The sequence below is a fragment of the Papilio machaon genome, chromosome 29 (genome assembly GCF_912999745.1).
Source record: "Papilio machaon chromosome 29, ilPapMach1.1, whole genome shotgun sequence".
Taxonomy (NCBI): Eukaryota; Metazoa; Arthropoda; class Insecta; order Lepidoptera; family Papilionidae; genus Papilio; species Papilio machaon.
The window spans coordinates 2,490,927-2,513,505 of NC_060014.1; the positions used below are offsets into that span (position 1 = coordinate 2,490,927).

General features: G+C 47.1%; 3 protein-coding genes across 3 annotated transcripts in view; 2 read left to right on the forward strand and 1 right to left on the reverse strand.

The window, feature by feature from the left end:
* Window positions 1-113: 113 nt before the first annotated feature.
* On the forward strand, window positions 114-15,152 carry LOC123722717 (cuticle collagen 2-like; the record flags this gene model as incomplete). Its single annotated transcript, XM_045685208.1, has 8 exons — window positions 114-234; window positions 526-636; window positions 1,027-1,131; window positions 3,011-3,041; window positions 4,359-4,429; window positions 4,763-4,885; window positions 5,891-6,037; window positions 15,028-15,152. Coding segments are annotated over 8 exons (834 nt in total), but the record flags the coding sequence as incomplete, so codon positions are not given.
* LOC106712606 overlaps window positions 10,581-22,579 on the forward strand; it is a 31,851-nt gene continuing 19,852 nt past the window's right edge. Inside the window, exon 1 of the mRNA XM_045685365.1 lies at window positions 10,581-10,785. The gene's annotated coding sequence lies outside the window, so the exon portion shown is untranslated. The remainder of the gene's footprint in view (window positions 10,786-22,579) is intronic.
* Window positions 20,254-22,464, reverse strand: LOC123722718. The gene has a single exon (XM_045685209.1). The coding sequence runs from the start codon at window positions 22,462-22,464 to the stop codon at window positions 20,254-20,256; it is 2,211 nt and encodes a 736-aa protein (XP_045541165.1).

Consider the following 22,579-nt stretch of genomic DNA (forward strand, 5'->3'; position numbering starts at 1 on the left):
CTCAACCAGGCAGTGGTGGACCAACTCAACCAGGCAGTGGTGGACCAACTCAACCAGGCAGTGGTGGACCAACTCAACCAGGCGGTAATGGACCAACTCAACCAGGCAGTGGTGGACCAACTCAACCAGGCAGTGGTGGGCCAACTCAACCAGGCAGTGGTGGGCCAACTCAACCAGGCAGCGGACAAACAATCCCTGGAGGACAGCCTAGACCAGCCAAAAAACCAAAGCCAGGTACATAAGATTAATATTAATTTGCATCTTTTGCCGTCAACGTCAATCAACCTTAGTGTTTTTGTTTTGTAACGGATTCCTTTAAAATAAGTTTTCTATCATCATGTCATATATTTATCTAACGCTCTTACGGTGAAAGATATGTGTGAAGCCAACCCGCAATTACCTAGCGTGGATGACTATGGCCTAATTGCCCCTAAAATATGTAAGGCTCCGAGACTTAATGGGGTCATAAAGTGAGCTGACGATGATGATGTCATCATAGTTTAATCAAATGTTTTTAATCTATAGGAAAGAAGAGAATCGAAAAGGTATTTAATTCAAAATCAGAAGCTAATGCGGAAGCCGACGCACAATCATCTACTGAAATTGACTACACAACAACACAGACTGGCACTATTGGTAATTTACTACTTATTTGTAATTATTTTGGACACTGGTCGTTTTTACTTTTAGTATCTTTTTATTTTATGTGATTTACAAAGTTTTCTTTTATTTTGTCATTTTATTGAAATGCTTGATTGGCCGATGATTTAAACAGAAATTGTTTCGAAGTAATTTCTACATACATATAACATTTTTCATTTACCTAAAAGGGGCAGCTGCTCTTCGTCCACTGCTGAGCGACGTCCTTGCATTATAATGTTAGCTGAATTATAATTAGTGACATAAATTTTTTTTCATTGTAGTATACTGAGTATGTTTCACCATCATATTGAATCGGTCCTTTCACAGCAGATTTCAATGCTGCTCCAAACAAAATGTAATATTATTATTTTTTATTCATCACAGGAACAAGTACATTAAATTCAAGGAGCAAAGCAAGCAGTAACAGTAAAAGCAAAAGTTCATCTTCGACATCAACAGCAGTAAAAGAAACGGACTCATATGAGACAGGTAAAATATTTAAGTAATACATAGTAGTATAAATATATGAGAAAATGGTAGTGACACCGGATAACCTTGGAATCCAAGCTATGGTGCGTGCTTCCGTATAGTCTCGATGCTCACTACCCCAAAAAATCCTATCTCCTACATAATGTTTACGTTAATTTGTTAGTTTTTATTTAATTAAAGTGAAATATTTGTCAAAAAATTTAAATTACAAGAAAAAAATACAAACCCAAATTCATTATTAACCTGGCCTTGTCCCCTCGGGTTGTTAAATATTATTTTAATTACGGGATGTCTCAATCAAACAACAGTTACGTATCGACTGAATTTAATAATCTACCCACTATATACAATATTTTTTTATCAACCGAATACTTATTTCTGGATACCTGACACGGGTGGCGACTCAATTTTGTACTACTCTTCCATACGTACATATCAGCCGTCATATCCACTCCCTTCTTACGCATAGTTTCTTTCACACTATACGCATTTTCTTCGTTCTTCTACCATTGTAGCCATTGAAATTCAATATCATTACTTTTTTAAATAAAAACCCAAAGTCTTGGTATGAAGCGAATCCTTCGTAACCACACTTCCATTAGTTTGGAATATTTCTCGACGAATTGAAATGCTCTACAGTAGATCCAACTATCAAGTTTCGCTAAAAGTTTCGAAACTCTATTCTCTCCAATCCTAACATCTAACCTTGCTGTTGTCATACAACCACAACAGCAGGGTATTTTAAAACTGGAAGTCAACAGTAATTAAGCATTATAAATAAACGATATTTCCAAGGCGGTTAACTTTCAAATGCAAGTTGACGCTTTGGTATACTGATTTCAGCATCGCTTTTGATAAAATAAGCAATTATACAGGGTTACTTGTAACTGGACGTATTCCCGTAAAGAATAGATCGGGGAGCTCAAATGCAACAAATTTAACCCCCTATATGCATATCCGAAAGTTAACGGTTTACGATTTATATTTAACTTTGTGATTTTTGAAAAAATATCAGCTTTTACCCCTTTTTGACATTATTTTAAAAAAATGGGTGGTAAAATGTTATTAAACATATTTTTTACTAGTAGAGAACTTAGCAACATAACATAATAACCCCTATACATATCAATAAATGCTTAATAAGTAATGGTTAAAAATAAACATATTTTTGATTTATTTGCATAAACTAACGTCACTCGAGTTAAAGTGCTACGCAGCTTAAAAAATCACTACGAAGCTAAACGTACAAATTACTGATAAAACTTCCTCATCTAATAAGCTATGCAAAAAGGTATAATAGTCAATATTTTAGTGCCTAAAAGTAATTTTAAATCTTTTTAAACTTGACAAAGGTAAGCTGAATCTTAAAACGGAGTAGAATTACTTTGAAAAGAAAAAATAAACTTTACCTTTACCGCGAAAGATACTCTATAACGCATAAGAAAGGTCTAATCTCGAGTACGCGAATGCAATACACGGTGTCTCCTTCCGGACGGAATTAAAAAAAAACCACTTGCTTTAGTCGCTTAAATGTTCTTCCAGATCTATGCCAAATTTCATCAAGATCTGCTCTGTAATTGAGCTCTGAAATAAGATAGTATTAATTTATTTGTTACAGATTATGATGACAACAATCCAGGCAGTGGTGGACCAACTCAACCAGGCAGTGGAGGACCAACTCAGCCAGGCAGTGGTGGACCAACTCAACCAGGCAGTGGTGGACCAACTCAACCAGGCAGTGGTGGTCCAACTCAACCAGGCAGTGGTGGACCAACTCAACCAGGCAGTGGTGGACCAACTCAACCAGGCAGTGGTGGACCAACTCTACCAGGCAGTGGTGGACCAACTCAACCAGGCAGTGGTGGACCAACTCAACCAGGCAGTGGTGGACCAACTCAACCAGGCGGTAATGGACCAACTCAACCAGGCAGTGGTGGACCAACTCAACCAGGCGGTAATGGACCAACTCAACCAGGCAGTGGTGGACCAACTCAACCAGGCAGTGGTGGACCATCTCAACCAGGCAGTGGTGGACCAACTCAACCAGGCGGTAATGGACCAACTCAACCAGGCAGTGGTGGACCAACTCAACCAGGCGGTAATGGACCAACTCAACCAGGCAGTGGTGGACCAACTCAACCAGGCAGTGGTGGACCAACTCAACCAGGCAGTGGTGGACCAACTCAACCAGGCGGTAATGGACCAACTCAACCAGGCAGTGGTGGACCAACTCAACCAGGTGGTAATGAACCAACTCAACCAGGCAGTGGTGGGCCAACTCAACCAGGCAGTGGTGGTCCAACTCAACCAGGCAGTGGTGGACCAACTCAACCAGGCAGTGGTGGACCAACTCAACCAGGCAGTGGTGGACCAACTCAACCAGGCAGTGGTGGACCAACTCAACCAGGCAGTGGTGGACCAACTCAACCAGGCAGTGGTGGACCAACTCAACCAGGCAGTGGTGGACCAACTCAACCAGGCAGTGGTGGACCAACTCAACCAGGCAGTGGTGGACCAACTCATCCAGGCGGTAATGGACCAACTCAACCAGGCAGTGGTGGACCAACTCAACCAGGCAGTGGTGGACCAACTCAACCAGGCAGTGGTGGACCAACTCAACCAGGCGGTAATGGACCAACTCAACCAGGCAGTGGTGGACCAACTCAACCAGGTGGTAATGGACCAACTAAACCAGGCAGTGGTGGTCCAACTCAACCAGGCAGTGGTGGACCAACTCAACCAGGCAGTGGTGGTCCAACTCAACCAGGCAGTGGTGGACCAACTCAACCAGGCAGTGGTGGACCAACTCAACCAGGCAGTGGTGGACCAACTCAACCAGGCAGGGGTGGACCAACTCAACCAGGCAGTGGTGTACCAACTCAACCAGGCAGTGGTGGACCGACTCAACCAGGCAGTGGTGGACCAACTCAACCAGGCAGTGGTGGACCAACTCAACCAGGCAGTGGTGGACCAACAAAACCAGGCAGTGGTGGACCGACTCAACCAGGCAGTGGTGGACCAACTAAACCAGGCAGTGGTGGACTGACTCATCCAGGCAGTGGTGGACCAACTAAACCAGGCAGTGGTGGACCGACTCATCCAGGCAGTGGTGGACCAACTAAACCAGGCAGTGGTGGACCAACTAAACCAGGCAGTGGTGGACCAACAAAACCAGGCAGTGGTGGACCAACTAAACCAGGCAGTGGTGGACCAACTCAACCTGGCAGTGGTGGACCAACTAAACCAGGCAGTAGTGGACCGACTCAACCAGGCAGTGGTGGACCGACTAAACCAGGTGGTAATGGACCAACTCAACCAGGCAGTGGTGGACCAACTAAACCAGGCAGTGGTGGACCAACAAAACCAGGCAGTGGTGGACCAACAAAACCAGGCAGTGGTGGACCAACAAAACCAGGCAGTGGTGGACCGACTCAACCAGGCAGTGGTGGACCAACTAAACCAGGCAGTGGTGGACTGACTCATCCAGGCAGTGGTGGACCAACTAAAACAGGCAGTGGTGGACCAACAAAACCAGGCAGTGGTGGACCAACAAAACCAGGCAGTGGTGGACCGACTCAACCAGGCAGTGGTGGACCAACTCAACCTGGCAGTGGTGGACCAACAAAACCAGGCAGTGGTGGACCGACTCAACCTGGCAGTGGTGGACCAACAAAACCAGGCAGTGGTGGACCGACTCATCCAGGCAGTAGTGGACCGACTCAACCAGGCAGTGGTGGACCGACTAAACCAGGTGGTAATGGACCAACTCAACCAGGCAGTGGTGGACCAACTAAACCAGGCAGTGGTGGACCAACAAAACCAGGCAGTGGTGGACCAACAAAACCAGGCAGTGGTGGACCAACAAAACCAGGCAGTGGTGGACCGACTCAACCAGGCAGTGGTGGACCAACTAAACCAGGCAGTGGTGGACTGACTCATCCAGGCAGTGGTGGACCAACTAAAACAGGCAGTGGTGGACCAACAAAACCAGGCAGTGGTGGACCAACAAAACCAGGCAGTGGTGGACCGACTCAACCAGGCAGTGGTGGACCAACTCAACCTGGCAGTGGTGGACCAACAAAACCAGGCAGTGGTGGACCGACTCAACCTGGCAGTGGTGGACCAACAAAACCAGGCAGTGGTGGACCAACTCAACCTGGCAGTGGTGGACCGACTAAACCAGGCAGTGGTGGACCGACTCATCCAGGCAGTGGTGGAACAACTAAACCAGGCAGTGGTGGACCAACTCAACCTGGCAGTGGTGGACCAACAAAACCAGGCAGTGGTGGACCGACTCATCCAGGCAGTGGTGGACCAACTAAACCAGGCAGTGGTGGACCAACAAAACCAGGCAGTGGTGGACCAACAAAACCAGGCAGTGGTGGACCGACTCAACCAGGCAGTGGTGGACCAACTCAACCTGGCAGTGGTGGACCAACAAAACCAGGCAGTGGTGGACCGACTCATCCAGGCAGTGGTGGACCAACTAAACCAGGCAGTGGTGGACCGACTCATCCAGGCAGTGGTGGACCAACTAAACCAGGCAGTGGTGGACCAACTAAACCAGGCAGTGGTGGACCAACAAAACCAGGCAGTGGTGGACCAACTAAACCAGGCAGTGGTGGACCAACTCATCCAGGCACTGGTGGACCAACTCAACCTGGCAGTGGTGGACCGACTAAACCAGGTGGTAATGGACCAACTCAACCAGGCAGTGGTGGACCAACTAAACCAGGCAGTGGTGGACCAACTCATCCAGGCAGTGGTGGACCAACTCAACCTGGCAGTGGTGGACCGACTAAACCAGGTGGTAATGGACCAACTCAACCAGGCAATGGTGGACCAACTAAACCAGGCAGTGGTGGACCGACTCATCCAGGCAGCGGAGGACCAACTCAACCAGGTGGTAATGGACCAACTCAACCAGGTGGTAATGGACCAACTCAACCAGGCAGTGGAGGACCAACCCAACCAGGCAGTGATGGACCAACTCAACCAGGCAGTGGTGGACCAACTCAACCAGGCAGTGGTGGACCAACTCAACCAGGCAGTGGTGGACCGACTCAACCAGGCAGTGGTGGACCAACGCAACCAGGCAGTGGTGGACCAACTCAACCAGGCAGTGGAGGACCAACTCAACCAGGCAGTGGAGGACCAACCCAACCAGGCAGTGGTGGACCAACTCAACCAGGCAGTGGAGGACCAACTCAACCAGGCAGTGGTGGACCAACTAAACCAGGCAGTGGAGGACCAACTCAACCAGGCAGTGGAGGACCAACCCAACCAGGCAGTGGTGGACCAACTCAACCAGGCAGTGGAGGACCAACTCAACCAGGCAGTGGTGGACCAACTAAACCAGGCAGTGGTGGACCGACTCATCCAGGCAGTGGAGGACCAACTCAACCAGGTGGTAATGGACCAACTCAACCAGGCAGTGGAGGACCAACCCAACCAGGCAGTGGTGGACCAACTCAACCAGGCAGTGGAGGACCAACTCAACCAGGCAGTGGTGGACCAACTCAACCAGGCAGTGGTGGACCGACTCAACCAGGCAGTGGTGGACCAACGCAACCAGGCAGTGGTGGACCAACTCAACCAGGCAGTGGAGGACCAACTCAACCAGGCAGTGGAGGACCAACCCAACCAGGCAGTGGAGGACCAACTCAACCAGGCAGTGGTGGACCGACTCATCCAGGCAGTGGTGGACCAACTCAACCAGGTGGTAATGGACCAACTCAACCAGGCAGTGGTGGACCTACTCAACCAGGCAGTGGTGGACCTACTCAACCAGGCAGTGGTGGACCAACTCAACCAGGCAGTGGAGGACCAACTCAACCAGGCAGTGGTGGACCAACTCAACCAGGCAGTGGTGGACCAACTAAACCAGGCAGTGGTGGACCAACTCAACCAGGCAGTGGAGGACCAACTCAACCAGGCAGTGGTGGACCAACTCAACCAGGCAGTGGTGGACCGACTCAACCAGGCAGTGGTGGACCAACGCAACCAGGCAGTGGTGGACCAACTCAACCAGGCAGTGGAGGACCAACTCAACCAGGCAGTGGAGGACCAACCCAACCAGGCAGTGGTGGACCAACTCAACCAGGCAGTGGAGGACCAACTCAACCAGGCAGTGGTGGACCGACTCATCCAGGCAGTGGTGGACCAACTCAACCAGGTGGTAATGGACCAACTCAACCAGGCAGTGGTGGACCTACTCAACCAGGCAGTGGTGGACCTACTCAACCAGGCAGTGGTGGACCGACTCAACCAGGCAGTGGTGGACCAACTAAACCAGGCAGTGGTGGACCTACTCAACCAGGCAGTGGTGGACCAACTCAACCAGGCAGTGGTGGACCGACTCATCCAGGCAGTGGTGGACCGACTCAACCAGGCAGTGGTGGACCGACTCAACCAGGTAGTGGTGGACCAACTCAACCAGGCAGTGGTGGACCAACTCAACCAGGCAGTGGTGGACCGACTCAACCAGGCAGTGGTGGACCAACTCAACCAGGCAGTGGTGGACCAACTCAACCAGGCAGTGGAGGACCAACCCAACCAGGCAGTGGTGGACCAACTCAACCAGGCAGTGGTGGACCGACTCATCCAGGCAGTGGTGGACCAACTAACCCAGGCAGTGGTGGACCAACAAAACCAGGCAGTGGTGGACCAAATCAACCAGGCAGTGGAGGACCAACCCAACCAGGCAGTGGTGGACCAACTCAACCAGGCAGTGGTGGACCGACTCAACCAGGCAGTGGTGGACCGACTCAACCAGGCAGTGGTGGACCAACTCAACCAGGCAGTGGTGGACCAACTCAACCAGGCAGTGGTGGACCGACTCAACCAGGCAGTGGTGGACCGACTCAACCAGGCAGTGGTGGACCGACTCAACCAGGTAGTGGTGGACCAACCCAACCAGGCAGTGGTGGACCAACTCAACCAGGCAGTGGAGGACCAACTCAACCAGGCAGTGGTGGACCAACTCAACCAGGCAGTGGAGGACCAACTCAACCAGGCAGTGGTGGACCGACTCATCCAGGCAGTGGTGGACCAACTCAACCAGGTGGTAATGGACCAACTCAACCAGGCAGTGGAGGACCAACTCAACCAGGCAGTGGTGGACCAAGTCAACCAGGCAGTGGTGGACCAACTCAACCAGGCAGTAGTGGAGTAGTACCTTGCGACGATGATGGTATACCAGGACAAGTTGGACCATTTTCACCTGGCCGAGGCAAAGTTTGCATTTGTTTCGATTCGATTTTCAAAATGCCCAAATATCTTAGACGACTGATACAAGCATAAAAACGTTCAAGATTTTTAATCCGTTTTAATTTTAATAATAATAATAATAAATAATAATAAGACATTTAATCCGTTCAAAGACATTACAACACTTATAATACAATTAAAACATTAAAAGAAAATAAAACCTAAAGATCACTTTCGATTAAAATATTTATGAAAAATGTTTGTGTAAATATATATGTTGTTTGTTGCAATCCAAAAAAACGACCCTCCGGGTCGCAAAAAAATATAATTTCAATACATAGATTATTTTTGTTTTATTTTTTGTTAAAATTTATCTTGTAAGATGTTTCATTTTGTTAAAGAAACCAAGTAGCTCGAAGACCACATACGACCATAATAGGGTAGTGCTCTCATGACGAACTCGTGCTGTGTGTTTTGGCATGATTTTGCCCTAAGTACGACATGCGCATAAACACAAATATACCAGATATATATACGTATGACAATATTTTCCTTCGCCGTAAGAATGTCGAGTAAATGTATAGTATTGTATTTATCGCAGGCGAATGTCATATTTATTTGTATCATATTAACTGCCTATAAATAAGTTTTAAGCTTCTAAGCGTAAAAATGACGATACTTACATACAAATTTTCTCCTTCACTTTAATCTCTTACAAGCCTTTTTCCGCTTTAAACAGTAGCCTATCTCAAATCTAAGGCTCTAAACTATGTGTGTAACAAATCTCATTTAAATCGGTTCAGTAGTTTTGGCTTGAAATCGAGACAGAGTGACAGTTACTTTCGTAGCTAGAAAATTTTTAGTCACTGTTAAACCTAAAAAAATGAAGGTGTAATAAATTGCAACATAATTCTTATCCGACTGTATCCTTAAAATTTGCAGCCATCATTTCCCCGATCATTTTCCCGCGCTGTCGCTTGTACTATTTGCGTAGTCATTTAAACTCTGCATTGCATTATGTCACCACGATAATATTAAAAACATTATCGCTTTAACTTCCTCAATAAAACAAGATATTTAATTATCAAATTCATATAAATGTAAAGTTAGCGAATCACATTAGTCGTATCCATTATCTTATACAGAGGTCAGTGGTCATATCATACTAATATTATAAATATGAATGTTTAGGTGGATGGATGGATGTTTGTTTGAAGGTATCGCCAGATCGGTTCAACGAATCTATATGAAATTTGGCAAACATGTAGAACATGGTCTGGAAGAACACATAGGCTACTTAATAAGTTTTTTTTTAAATTCTGCGCAGGAGTCGCGGGCGATAGCTAGTCTATATATAACTATAATAGACTGACACCAAATTAACAATTTTATGCATCGTTTCTTAAAAATGTATACTTGGCTGTAATATAATTTGCTGAATGTAGTGATAAAACATTTTTAAGGGAATTTACAATTTGCAAGTGTAATAAAGTGCAAAAACTTGCATAACATACTAAGTAGACATAACGATTATAATAAAATCTTAAAGCCCTCTGTTGTAAGGAATTCGATCAAGCTTAAAATAAACTATTGCGTCATCGGCTTAAACAAACTTCATAGCATTTAGCATTATAGCAAAGCAGACCAAAGAGTATATAAAAGAGTACAGACTTACAACAGTGATAGTTTAAAAACACCTTTGCTTATTTTTTAATCATCTAGGTGTCACCCGTGACTAGTAACATAATAAGTAGCCTATGTGTTTTTACTTTATCGCGTATAGAAATATATCTTCTCTTTTTCAAATAAATGTTTTGAAATGATTAATTTATTACGCAATTTCTTACTATTTACTATTTTATTATTTGTCACTACACTGGATGATTTTGTTTTACATATATGTACAGATATGATATGTTTTACAGAGAATATGAACCCAATTCGATGATTGTGTAACACTATCAGGTAAAAAATTTACTTGTCTAAAAAAAGTCACTATTAGCACTACAAAAAATGGAAATAAAACATAACTTTCCTGTCAATCGGGCGAAAATATATTCTGTTGTCTTAAGAGATAGATATCAAACAATATATGTTTAATAATTAGTTCAAATAAAATCGTATACATTTCGTAGTCGTACACGGTATTATAAAGAGTTACACGCTAACTTAATCTTTGACAAACCTGCTATAATCTGTACTTGACTTGTTTTGCAAATTATATTTTTTTTATCTGTATCACTCTTGTGGAAAGACGTCACATACATTGTGGTATATGAGATTTCGCGATTTTAGTGTTTCACCAACAAAACAAAATACTCAAAACTTAACGTTTTGTGTTAGTGTCATCATTTTGAAGCATATGGACTGGATTACAGTGTATTGAGTGACAATGCTTTAGTGATAAACAACTTGTGTAAGTGAAAAAGAGAGACACCAGATGAGGTAAGTGCCCCAAATAAACAATTCTTTCTTATATACGACGGTATAATTTATTCACTATTGTAAAGTATTCATCAAAGATATTTGTTATCTATGTTATACAAATCACTGTTTAATCACTACCTATTAATAAAATTACTAAAAACAATATAAATACAGAAAAAAATAAAAATTGTAAACTTAGATGCAAGTATTCAAGATATTTGTGCACTAGGGCAGTGGTGGAGTGTTGACTGAGGTCTAATCTTACTTAGGGCAAGCTTGAGCCTGCACACGGCATGTCTATGAATGTCCATCGACAGCAATCATATTTTTTTATTTGTATATATCATAAAGTGGCAAACAATCAAGCAGCCACCTGAATACGCCTAAAAAGTGAATCGACCACTGACATACGCAATTGCAGATGCGTTGCCTACCCTTAATTGACAGAGGAGGAAACGCACAGGATATATCCTCTAGCTATGGGTCCCCTCCTCCATCAAATCCACTTCCCCTTTCTTACAAGGAAAGGAAGGGAACATGGACTAAAATTAGACTTCCGGGATGCACACTCACCAGATGAAACACGGATTTACTGCACCGATCGACCCTGCCCATTCGTGCACCCAACAAATATTGTTGCGGGAATTACCAGTGTTAAAGTCATCAGCTTTTTTGGTGTATTTAAGTGGCCAATTGGTTAGTAGCCTCCTTATAATATAAAAGAAACTCTTATCTTATCTTAATGATAATCTTTATCAATATAAATGTTATGTGTGATCAGAGATAACATGCAAATACTAATATTGAATTATTTCATATTAATATTATAAACTAGCTTTTACCCGCAACTCTGTCCGCGCGGAATAAAAAATAGAAAACGGGGTAAAAATTATCCTATGTCCGTTTCCTAGTTCTAAACTACCTCCCCATCAATTTTCAGCTAAATCAGTTCGACCGATCTTGAGTTATAAATAGTGTAACTAACACGACTTTCTTTGATATATATAGATGAGAATGAACGAAATGTGTGAATGGATGTTTATTAGAAAGCATATGGAGAATGATGGACTTAGCATACATGGATCTTGCTGAAATTTGGCATAGATGCAGAATATAGTTTTTTTTAAATCCACACAAACGAATTCACCTGCATAAGCTAGTACAGTACAATCTCACTAATCCGGCACTTCGATAAATCGGCACGTCCAATAATCCGGCACCTTCCGCCCACGCCTCCATTTCCCCCCTATACCTGGGCGTCCAAAGCGCACAGGTATAGAGGTGAAAGGGAGGCGTGGGCGGAGGGTGCCTGTAATTATTTCAAAACTAGTTAATTACATATTATGTGCCTACATGTCAATTCAATTGTTCCATAATACATTACATATATTTATTCTGTCTATGAAATGCTTTATTTTATTTATTACCTATGACTTTTTCAGTATAACCCAGTAATCCGAACATTCCAATAATCCGGCACCCTCCGGTTTTTAATAGTGCCAGATTAGTGAGATTACACTGTAATATCATTAATGTGAATGTTTCCATGGATGGACGAATGGATGTTTCTTTGGAAGGATCACTTAAACGGGAGCATGGATTATGTTGAAAATTGGTAAATGTGTAGTAGAATACATAGGCTACCTTTACACAGCTTTTTCCTTTAGGAAAATTAAATATACATTAAAATTGCCTTTCACTGTATATAAAATTGACAAATAGTTAAGAAGATAAACCAAGAAGAGAAACCAACCAAGAACACAAACCATAAGCTTAATAGAAACATTGGGCGGGCCTGTTAAGGTTACAAGGTTTTAACTCATGTGTGGAACATCAGCGGGAAGGAAACAAAAGACATCTGTCTTTGTAGACAAAGTGCGTTATGCATTCGCTCAGAAGCGATAACAAACTTCAAAAAGATATAGTACTAGCAGTCGCCTAAGATTCCGTCAGCGCGAATTTAAAAAAAAACGTATTATATGTTGCCTATGTTATCTTCCAGACTATGTTCTACTCTGTGCCATATTTTATCAAAATCTGCTGAGCCGTTACGGATATACCTTCAAACATACATCCACCTAAACATTCGCATTTATATTAATAAGATTGTCAATATAGTGTCTATTTAAGGAAAGTTCGCTAAACATGGGTTGATTTTACTCGGTTATGAATATTTCTACTTTATTATTTAAAATTACATAAAGAAATGAAACGTTAAACGAAAAATTGAGATGTTAACAAACAAAAAAAATAATTAATATTTTTTTTATTATTTAATTGTGCGATAAGAGAATTAAAATAATAATAAAATACATAAATTATAGTACGTATTTGTTACATTTATTTTATTACAAAACCGATGTTCGATAGTTCATAGTTGTTCGTAATGAGTGTACGGTCCGACACTATGACAACCGTCCAGTACAATATTAATCTTCATACAAAATTAATTCGATACTTCATAAGCGTGGGTTGTCAAACTAATAATCCTTAAATAGCAACACTATATATGTCGATACGTCACGTAATTGTCAAGTGTCAGTTCCATATATTTTTAAATTCGTTATGGAATCGCATCTGAGCGAATTCACTTTGTTTTAGGGGGGGCAGATGTCTGCCACCCGGGTGAAGGCCGAGTCGCTAGTTCCATTATGAGTCATTAAAAAAAAGTTGTAAGATATCCACACATATAAATTATATATCTACAACTCCAAGTAGACTGAATCTTGTATAAGCCTGTTAAAAGCCAGCCAAAACCAGCTCTATAAGCCTGTTAAAAGACAACTTGTTAGTTGATACTCGAATTTAGTAGAGTCAAGTCACAAGCGTCTCGTCGGCATCAAGCGTCAGTTTAAGGTGAGTTTTTACTACTAAATCATATATCTTATTTATTCATCATCACAGCTCACTATGTGTTCCCACTGAGGGGCTCAGAGCTTACCCTAAGTAAGGTGTGACTATGCCATAGTCATCCATGCTGGCCAAGTGCGAGTTGACTTCACACATATCATTGAATCTCTTCTCAGATATGTGCAGGTGGCATTACGATGTTTCCCTTCACCGTAAGAACGTCGCAAAAATGTACATATGTAAATCGAAAATCGAAAAACACATTGGTACACGGCGGATTTGAACCCAGGACCTACAGATTGCAAGTCAAGTCTTATTTATTACTATTTTACTGCCATTGGCTATGATAGAAATGTCGGCAACGCTCGCTATCGAACCTCTGTGCACCTGTGTTACCTAAGTCGCTAAGCGAGTTAAATCGTCATATTCCGAAGATTTATGTTGCCTTGGGTACAAAGGGCCTTAGTTTAACCGGTCTATCGTTTAAGTTTACTAAAATTACGTTAACAATGTCACAGAGTTTGATAACACTAATTTAAGTTCTCTTTCCCTTCCCACCCTTTTCTTATAAGGAAGGGACACTGATTAGACGAATGAAATTTGAGAAATATTATTTTTCTGTACGTCTCCTTAGTCGATTAAAGGTAGGTAGGTATCTGATATTGCGGATGTTTATTCGCAGCGGTCGTCTTGCTTATTTTCGCTCGTTTGTCGCCTTAATTTACGTTATCACTTCACTTTATATCATAAAGTTATGACGAAAATTTTATTTATTCAGAAAATATTAAATATTTGGAATGTCCGTATTTATTTAAAGATTGTGTTAATTAAATGCGTGTACGTGACTTTTTGACTATTCAAATTTCCTTCCTATATGTATAAAAGTATGTTGTCTTTGTTTTATATTATACTAGCTTTTACCCGCGACTCCGTCCGCGCGGAATAATAAATAGAAAACGGGGTAAAAATTATCCTATGTCCGTTTCCTGGTTCTAAATTACCTGTCCACCAATTTTCAGTCAAATCGATTCATCCGTTCTTGAGTTATAAATAGTGTAACTAACACAATTTTTTTTATATATATAGATAAGAGAGGATAAAAAAGGGATGACAATAATATGATTTTTTTAATGTAGTTATTGCGTAATTAATAATTTATTAATCTTACATACATTTTATGCGTTAAACATGTTTTTTATTATTTTTTGTCTGTACTAATATTATAAAATGAGATTTGATTATTCGTGAAAGAGCGTCTGTGGCTTAGGGGTTAAGCACTTGACTTGCAATCTGTAAGTCCTGGGTTTCGAATGCCGCCATGTACCAATGTGTTTCTCGATTTTCGATTTACATATGTAGATTTATCCGACGTTCGTATGGTTAAGGAAAATATTGTGATGCAACCTGCAGTTATGTGTGAATTCCCGGGCGAAAAAGACGGTGACGCGGTTCGCCACCCGTCATGTTCCATCTCCCGAAATGGCGAAAAGTGGATTGCGGAGCTTCATTTGGCCACATCAAATGGAGGTCCGTGATCTCTGCCTACCCCTCTATGTTACAGGCGTGAGTTGTGATTGTTCGCATTGAATAGGTTTCAAAATTACTGAACTGATTTAAAAATTAAAGGAGTAAGCTCGTAATGTCCGCTCTGTAACTGATATTATTAAATGTATATTATAAAACTAGCTGTCGCCCACGACTGCGTCCGCGCGGAATTAATAAAAAAATCTTATTTAAAAAAACTTAAAAAGTAGCCTATGTGTTCTTCCAGATTATGTCAAATTTAATTGAGATCCGTTCAGCCGTTCTGATGATACCTTGTAACAAACATCCATCCAAACATTCCCATCTATATATATAAAAGAAAGTCGTGTTAGTTACACTATTTATCACTCAAGAACGGCTGAATCGATTTGACTGAAAATTGATGGGGAGGTAGCTTAGAACCAGGAAAAGGACATAGGATAATTTTACCCCGTTTTCTATTTTTTATTCCGCGCGGACGAAGTCGCGGGTAAAAGCTAGTTTATAATATTAGTAAGATTTTTTTGATAATTGTAGATGCTATTTTCTGATCGCATGTTTCATCATCATCATCATCATCATCAACCTGCCCTTATCCCTATGGAGGGTCGGCACAGTATGTACTACTCCTCCATACATCTCTATCAGCCGTCATATCTGAATTTACCCCCTTCTTACGCATATCCTCTTTCACACAATCCATCCATACTTTCTTTGGTCTTCCTCTACCTTTACAGCCATCCACATTCAATCTCATTACTTTTTTATTTATATGATTATCATCCCTCAAACAAAGTCAAATTACAAATTGATGAAAATATAACTCGTCATTTTGTAAATGAACACCTTTGATGTGTAAGAAGAGTCTGCGATTTGCTTGGACAAATTACAAACAGGCGGTTTTCACGATGTGATGGTGGCACTTATTGTTGATTCAAGGTTATTTCGCTAATGGACCCTGTACATTTATCATTCAAGGCTACCAATATAACTACATAAACTCTGTAATTATATCCTTACAGTTGGTATTATAACTAGTTCTATATGTATGTCTATAGAATTAGATGTATTTAGTCGTGCTAGTAAGTCGACAGCAATGGAAAAGTATTTCGCTTTCACATTTATCTGTAAACACGCGGTAGTATGTTACTAGCTGTCGCCCGCGTGGAATTAATTAAAACCTAATAATTAGCCTATGTTTTCTCCCAGACTATGTTCTAAATCTGTGCCAAATTTCATCAAGATCCGTTGAGTCGTTCCGGAGATACCTTCAAACAAACAAACATCTATATAAATATTTGCATTTATAATATTAAGTAAGATATGAATTTGCATGTATGTAAGCTTCTTTACAACGAACCAAAGGCTAAATTTCTGACCTAATTTTTTTTGATGAATAGTGTCGGTGGCTCGGGGGTTAAGCATTTGACTTGCAATCTGCTGGACCTGGGTTACATATGTACATTTATCCGATGTTCTTACGATGAAGGAAAACATCGTGATGCAACCTGCACATATCTGAGATGAAATTCAACGATATGTGTCAAGTCAACCCGCACTTGGCCAGCGTGGTTGACTATGGCCTAGTCATCCCTTTTTTTTTTTTTTTTTTTTTTTTTTTTTTTTTTTTTTTTTTTTTTATGTTGGGAAATGCGTTTGCGCATCCCTCCCGTTTCCAGGAGGGTATGTGGGACTCGCCAAGCCACGAGATGGGATGTGACCGAATACCCACTAAAACCCAACGATGCTCTTCACGTCGCCTAGTGACTGGGTCGCGGGAACACTTGCGCAATCGTCCGCAACCCAGCCAGCGCCGTCCGCCAAGGCGGATTCGTCTTATTTTGGGACGAGGAGTCCCTCCACCTTACAGTGAGATGCACCCGGAACATCGAGGTGCGTCTCCCATCTCATTGATAGGTGGCGATGGTAGGTTCTATCGCCCGGAGCCCTACCACTAGGGGGGCAGACGGCGGTCGTGTGCACGTCGCCTGCCCCCTGCTCTTCGGCGACGAACAGGGTCCGCGAATGCGTCTTCCTCCCGCTGCCGCTCTGCCGCCTCCTTCAGCTCCATCACCTCCTCACAGAAGGAGGCGACAGCGTTCCACGACCTCTCGCTGCTCACCATCGCATTAACGACTGCGGGCAACGAGAGGTCCGTCCCTACCACTGCCACGAGTGCAGCCCGCTGGGTCGACCAGTACACGCACGACTCAAAAGTGTGTTGGGCCGTATCTTCCGCATGGCCGCACTCATGGCACACCGTACTAGGCTCTCGTCGCGCAATCCGGCACAGATACCTCCCGAAGCATCCGTGCCCTGAGAGGACCTGCACAAGACGGAACGAAAGAGCCCCGTGCTTCCGACCCGCCCAGAGCTCAAGAACTGTCCGGACCGCCTCGACGGTGCGATGGCCAGCAGACGGCGTCAGCAGCCGCTCTCGCCACTCAGCGATGAGTTCGGCCTCCGCCGCCCGCCGCCATGCACTCTCCTGAGCTGGCGAAGGGTGTTCCCCCCGAAGTCGGGCCTCCGCCCTCCGCCAGTAGGCACCCGAGAGCACCTCAGCGTCCAGGTCCCAGGGTGGAATCCCCGCCAGCACACAGGCTGCTTCGCACGAGATCGTGCGATACCCGCGTATCACTCTGACCGCCATGACCCTCTGCGGTGCACGCAGTAGGGCCCGAGTCCGGGCGGTCAGAGTTTCCGCCCAGATAGGCGCTCCGTAGAGCGCCATGGACCGCACCACTCCTATGTACAAGCGGCGACATCTCAAACCCGGACCGCCCAGGTTTGGAAGGAGCCGACTCAGGGCTCCAGCTGCACCCAGAAGCTTGGGGGCCAACCGCCGGAAGTGCTCTTCGAATTTCCATCGGCTGTCGAGGACGAGTCCCAGGTACTTCATCGTGCACCCGACGCCGATGGAAACTCCGCACACAACCACTTCGGACTGAGTAGGAGGTGCTCGTCGAGGCCCATGAAAGTACAGGGCCTCAGACTTACTCAAGGCAATCTCCAGGCCCATTCCTCGGATCCTGGCCACCACATGGGCCACACCGGCTGTCGCCCTGCAACGGGCTTCCCTGTCAGTGCTGCCCCGAGCCGTCACGAGGGTATCGTCGGCGTAACACACGACGCTAACACCCCCAGGGACGGTCCCGCGCAGCACCCAGTCGTATCCGATGTTCCACAGGAGCGGCCCAAGGACCGAACCCTGTGGAACACCGCACATCATCACCCTTTGCGACCAGCCACTGCTGGTTGGGTAACCGACCGATCGCTCGGAGAGGTAGGCCGCCACGATCCTACGGAGGTACAAAGGAAAACCGTGGTACCCCAGCGCCTCCCTAATGCAGCTCCAGGGCAGAGTGTTGAAGGCGTTAGAGATGTCAAGAGACACCGCCAGCAACACCTCCCCCCGGGACACCGCACTCTCCGCAAGGGCCCTCACCCGCGCAATTGCGTCAATGGTGGATCTGCCCCTGCGGAAGCCATACTGATTGGCGCTGAGATCCGGCCCCACCGTCTCCAAGTGACGAATGAGGCGAGCAGCAATTACACGCTCAAAGAGCTTGCTTACCTCATTCAGCAATACGATGGGTCGGTACGCCGATGACTCGTGAGCCGGGCGGCCGTTCTTCCTGAGGAGTATCAATTTACCCTTTTTCCACTCCCCCGGGAACTGACCCTGCTCTAAACAGGCCTGAAACAGAGCCCGGATCCACGGTTCCAGCGGCCCTAATGCTAGGGCCCAGGCACGGCCGGGGATACCGTCGGGGCCGGGGGCGGTGTTTTTTGTACGCATGCGCCACATCGCCGCTCTTAGCTCCCCCTCCGTAACTGGTGGTACGCCTAGGTTCTCTCCTCCCTCTACGGTGGAAGGCGCCATGCGAGGCGCCTCGTACTCGGCTCTATGCGGGAACAGACTCGCAACAATCGACTCCACAACGAGAGGCTGAAGACTTCGGGTAATGGGAGGGGCCCTGGACCGGAGTTTTCTCCGTACCGTCTTGTAAGGTCTCCCAAACGGATCCCTATCCAGAGTCCCCAGTATCTCGTCGTACGCGCGGCCTTTGGCCTCGCCGATGGCCGTTCGCAACGCCTTGACCGCACCTCTGTAGAGGGAGTAGAGCCGCTCCTCTTCCGCCGGATTTCGGCGTCTACGCCGGCGGTATCGGGTGTATTGGCGTCTGGTTGCCACGCAGGAACCGCGCAGCAGTGTGAGTTCCTCGGACCACCAATACACCGGCTGCCTCGAGGGGATAGAGCGGACCCTGGGCATGGCCCCATCGCAGATGCGCGTCATGGCTGCTCCCAAGTGTGCCGCCTCTTCGCGAACCTCGGCGATGTTGGTCGCCCGTGGCGCAGAAAACCATGCCTCGACGAGAGCAACCTCAGTCAGGAAGTCCCGGTCCAACCGCGACCGCGACCAGCGTGGACCCTCCCCGCTCAGGGGCCGGTCTGGGCCACTCGGGTTGGATGGGGACGCGGAGATGCCGAACCTCACGTACCGGTGGTCCGATAGCGTCTCCACGTCCTCGACCACCTGCCAGCCACGAACACGGCGTGCCAAGACGGTATCGGCGAAGGTGACGTCAACAATGGAGCCGCCTTGGCGCCGCACGCACGTGTTGACCGACCCCTGGTTGAGGACCATGAGTCCGGTCGCTGTCGCCCATTCTTCCAGCTCCTGTCCACGAGGGTCCGTCGCAGGGCACCCCCACGTCACGGATTTGGCGTTGAGGTCCCCCGCGATGAGCACGCGGGTGGAGCGACTTCTGCCTATCAGGACGCCGACCTCCGAAAGGAACTCCTCGAAGTCGGCGAGGCTCCGATTCGGAGAGAAATACACTCCGACCACTGTGATGTCGCCGACAAGAGCGGAAACATAACCCCGGCCTCGGATGACGTCAACGAAGCCCGGGGAACCCGCAATGGACCGGGAGGTTATTGCCACAAGGCCATCAGCGTCTCCCACCCAATCATCCCCAGACGGCACGCGGTAGGGCTCGGCTACCACCGCAACGTGGATCATCCACTCCGCCATGCTCTGGAACAGCAGGTCCTGAGCTCTGGCGCAGTGGTTTATATTTGCCTGGAGGAAGTTTAGGTCCATCACTATCCTTCAACCATAGCAACCACCTCTGCCCCCGGCGATGCCGCCTGCTGGGGTGGGGAAGAGGACTGTCCGGCCACCGGGCTCAGGCCATCCCCGCCTCCCTTACTCTTGCCCTTGGGTGGGACACAGGACCTGCTGCCCACTCGATGCTCCGCTGGTATGCCCGCCGCCGCGCAGACCACGCAGTGCAGCGCAGCAGAACATCCGCGAGCTTTATGCCCCGGTTGACCGCATCGGAAACATAGATCGGTGCGATCAACCCCCTCCTGGCACTGGACAGATATGTGCCCGGTTCTGAAGCACCTGTAGCACATTAGGGGCCGGGCGTCCATCAGCTTCACCTGAGCAGATACCCAGCCCACGAGTATTCGGCCACCTGTCACGACCTTTTTCGCAGCCGCGACTGGACACTGGATCACCACTGATCCCAGTCCGTCTCGGCCTGTCGACACTTCGCCAGCCCGCAGCTGCTCGGCAGGGCACCCTCCCGCTGCAGCGACCGCGGCGACTACCTCGGTTTTGGTGGTTGAGTCATCCAGGCCTGAGACCCGCAGGGCTACCGACTTTGTCGGTCGGGAGACCCGGACGACCTCCTCACCTAAGACCTCCCGCAGCCGTTGGGCCAGGGAGTCCGCCCTATCGCCACTGGAGGCACCGGGGAATTCAAAAACTCGACCCCCATTTGCCGCTTTCCGAAGACGGACACCCTGAGCTCCGAAGTCGGCCGGATTGATCTTCTCCTTTGCCAAGGCGATCACGCTCGCGTAGGTCGCGCCCCTCTCTACTGCCCCCGGTTGCAACGTCAGAACCACAGCTGACGACCGGGGCGTGCGGAGCTTGTAGGCACCTCCCTTGTCCTTGGCCCTTTTGTTGGGCTCAACCTTCCTCCATTCCTCCGCCGCGGGCTGCGATTGCTGCTTCTCCGATGGCGATCTCTTCTTTTTCTTCTTCTTTTTCTTCTTCTTCCTCCCTTTGTTGCCAACGGCAGGCGGGGAGGAAGTAGCTAGCTCTGCGACGAGCTGACTCTGCGCAGAGCCCGATGGCCGCTGCGATGGCGCGGGAGGCACTAATCGCCTTACTCCGCTGGGGCCGGGTTGGACTATCGCTTGCTGCGCCTTCTGCCTGGCCAGCCCCTGGTGTCCTAGGGCTGGCGTAGACGACTGCCTGGAAAGCGTAGCAGCGTAAGTACGCCCGTCCTTTTTCTTATCTGCCGCCAGTGGCGGCCGCAGAGTCCTCTCGGGGAGGAGTCTGTCCTCAAGTGAGGCCAGGCGGGCATTCATCATTCCGCCCACCTGAACCAACACTGTGCGACATATCTCCTCCACGGAGGGTATGCCTTGTGAAGGCCGTGATGCGGGGGCGGCCTTCTCCGTCACGTCCGGGTGAGAGGATGCGGAACCTCGTTGCCGCAGTTCCTCCTTCAGATCAGCTAGCTCCTTACGGAGGTCAGCCATCTCAGCCTTCAGGCGGTCATTAGCCGCCTGCAGTTGCCGCGTCTCATCCGTTGTGGTGCGGGCTCCAAGGACTTCTACAGCCTCCTTAATGGATGCCGCAGCGTCTTTCAGGGCCCGCACAAATGTGCCCTTCAGGTTGGAGGACTTGGTCGCCACCTTGGTAATTATGTCCAAGTCCTCCTGCACCTGCTCCTTAAGCTGGGCCGCGTGCCTTTCGTTAAGCCCCTGGCCAGGCTGGGAGAAAGCCTTATTCCGAGTCTCCCGTCGGAAGCGGGCAATGTCGGCCTCCTTTATGAGGTCTTCCTCCTTAGCCGCAGCCGCAGCTCTTCTCAGTAGTTGGCGCCCCTTTCCTCTAAAGCGAGACGCCGTTCTCCCCTCCTCGTCCGTGGAGCCTTCACTGAGTCTGGGCCTTTTGGCCCCAGGTATGGCTGCCGAGGAATCCGATATCGGCCCGCTCTCGACAGTTATGAGGCTGCAGTCGGACTCCGCCACTGCCCCATGGTTCTCCACTTCCATCCCCTCACCCTCTTCTTGTCTCTCCTCCCAGAATCTTCCTCCCACACTTTCTCCTGTACTTCTTCCAGCACTTCCTCCTGCACTCCCTCCTGTACATCCTCCTATACTACCTTCCTCCTCCACACGTCGAATGCCCCCCCCGTATACGCTGGGGCCGATGGGCCGGCTGTCCGACCCACCAAGGGATTCCCCGCAAGCGGGACCCTCCCGGGTAGTTTGTTTGTTCGGCGTGCTTTCCATTTTTGTCTTCCCCAGAAAACCCCCCCCGGTAGTGCCGCCCTCACTACTGGTCTCCCACCAGTCATGCATCCCATCGCCGGGCGACGAAGCTTGGAATTGGTGATTTTTTATAGAG

What these genes read in the sequence shown, in the direction of transcription:
- LOC123722718 (XM_045685209.1), bottom strand. Translation starts at nt 22,464, where the DNA reads ATGGAAAGCACGCCGAACAAACAAACTACCCGGGAGGGTCCCGCTTGC.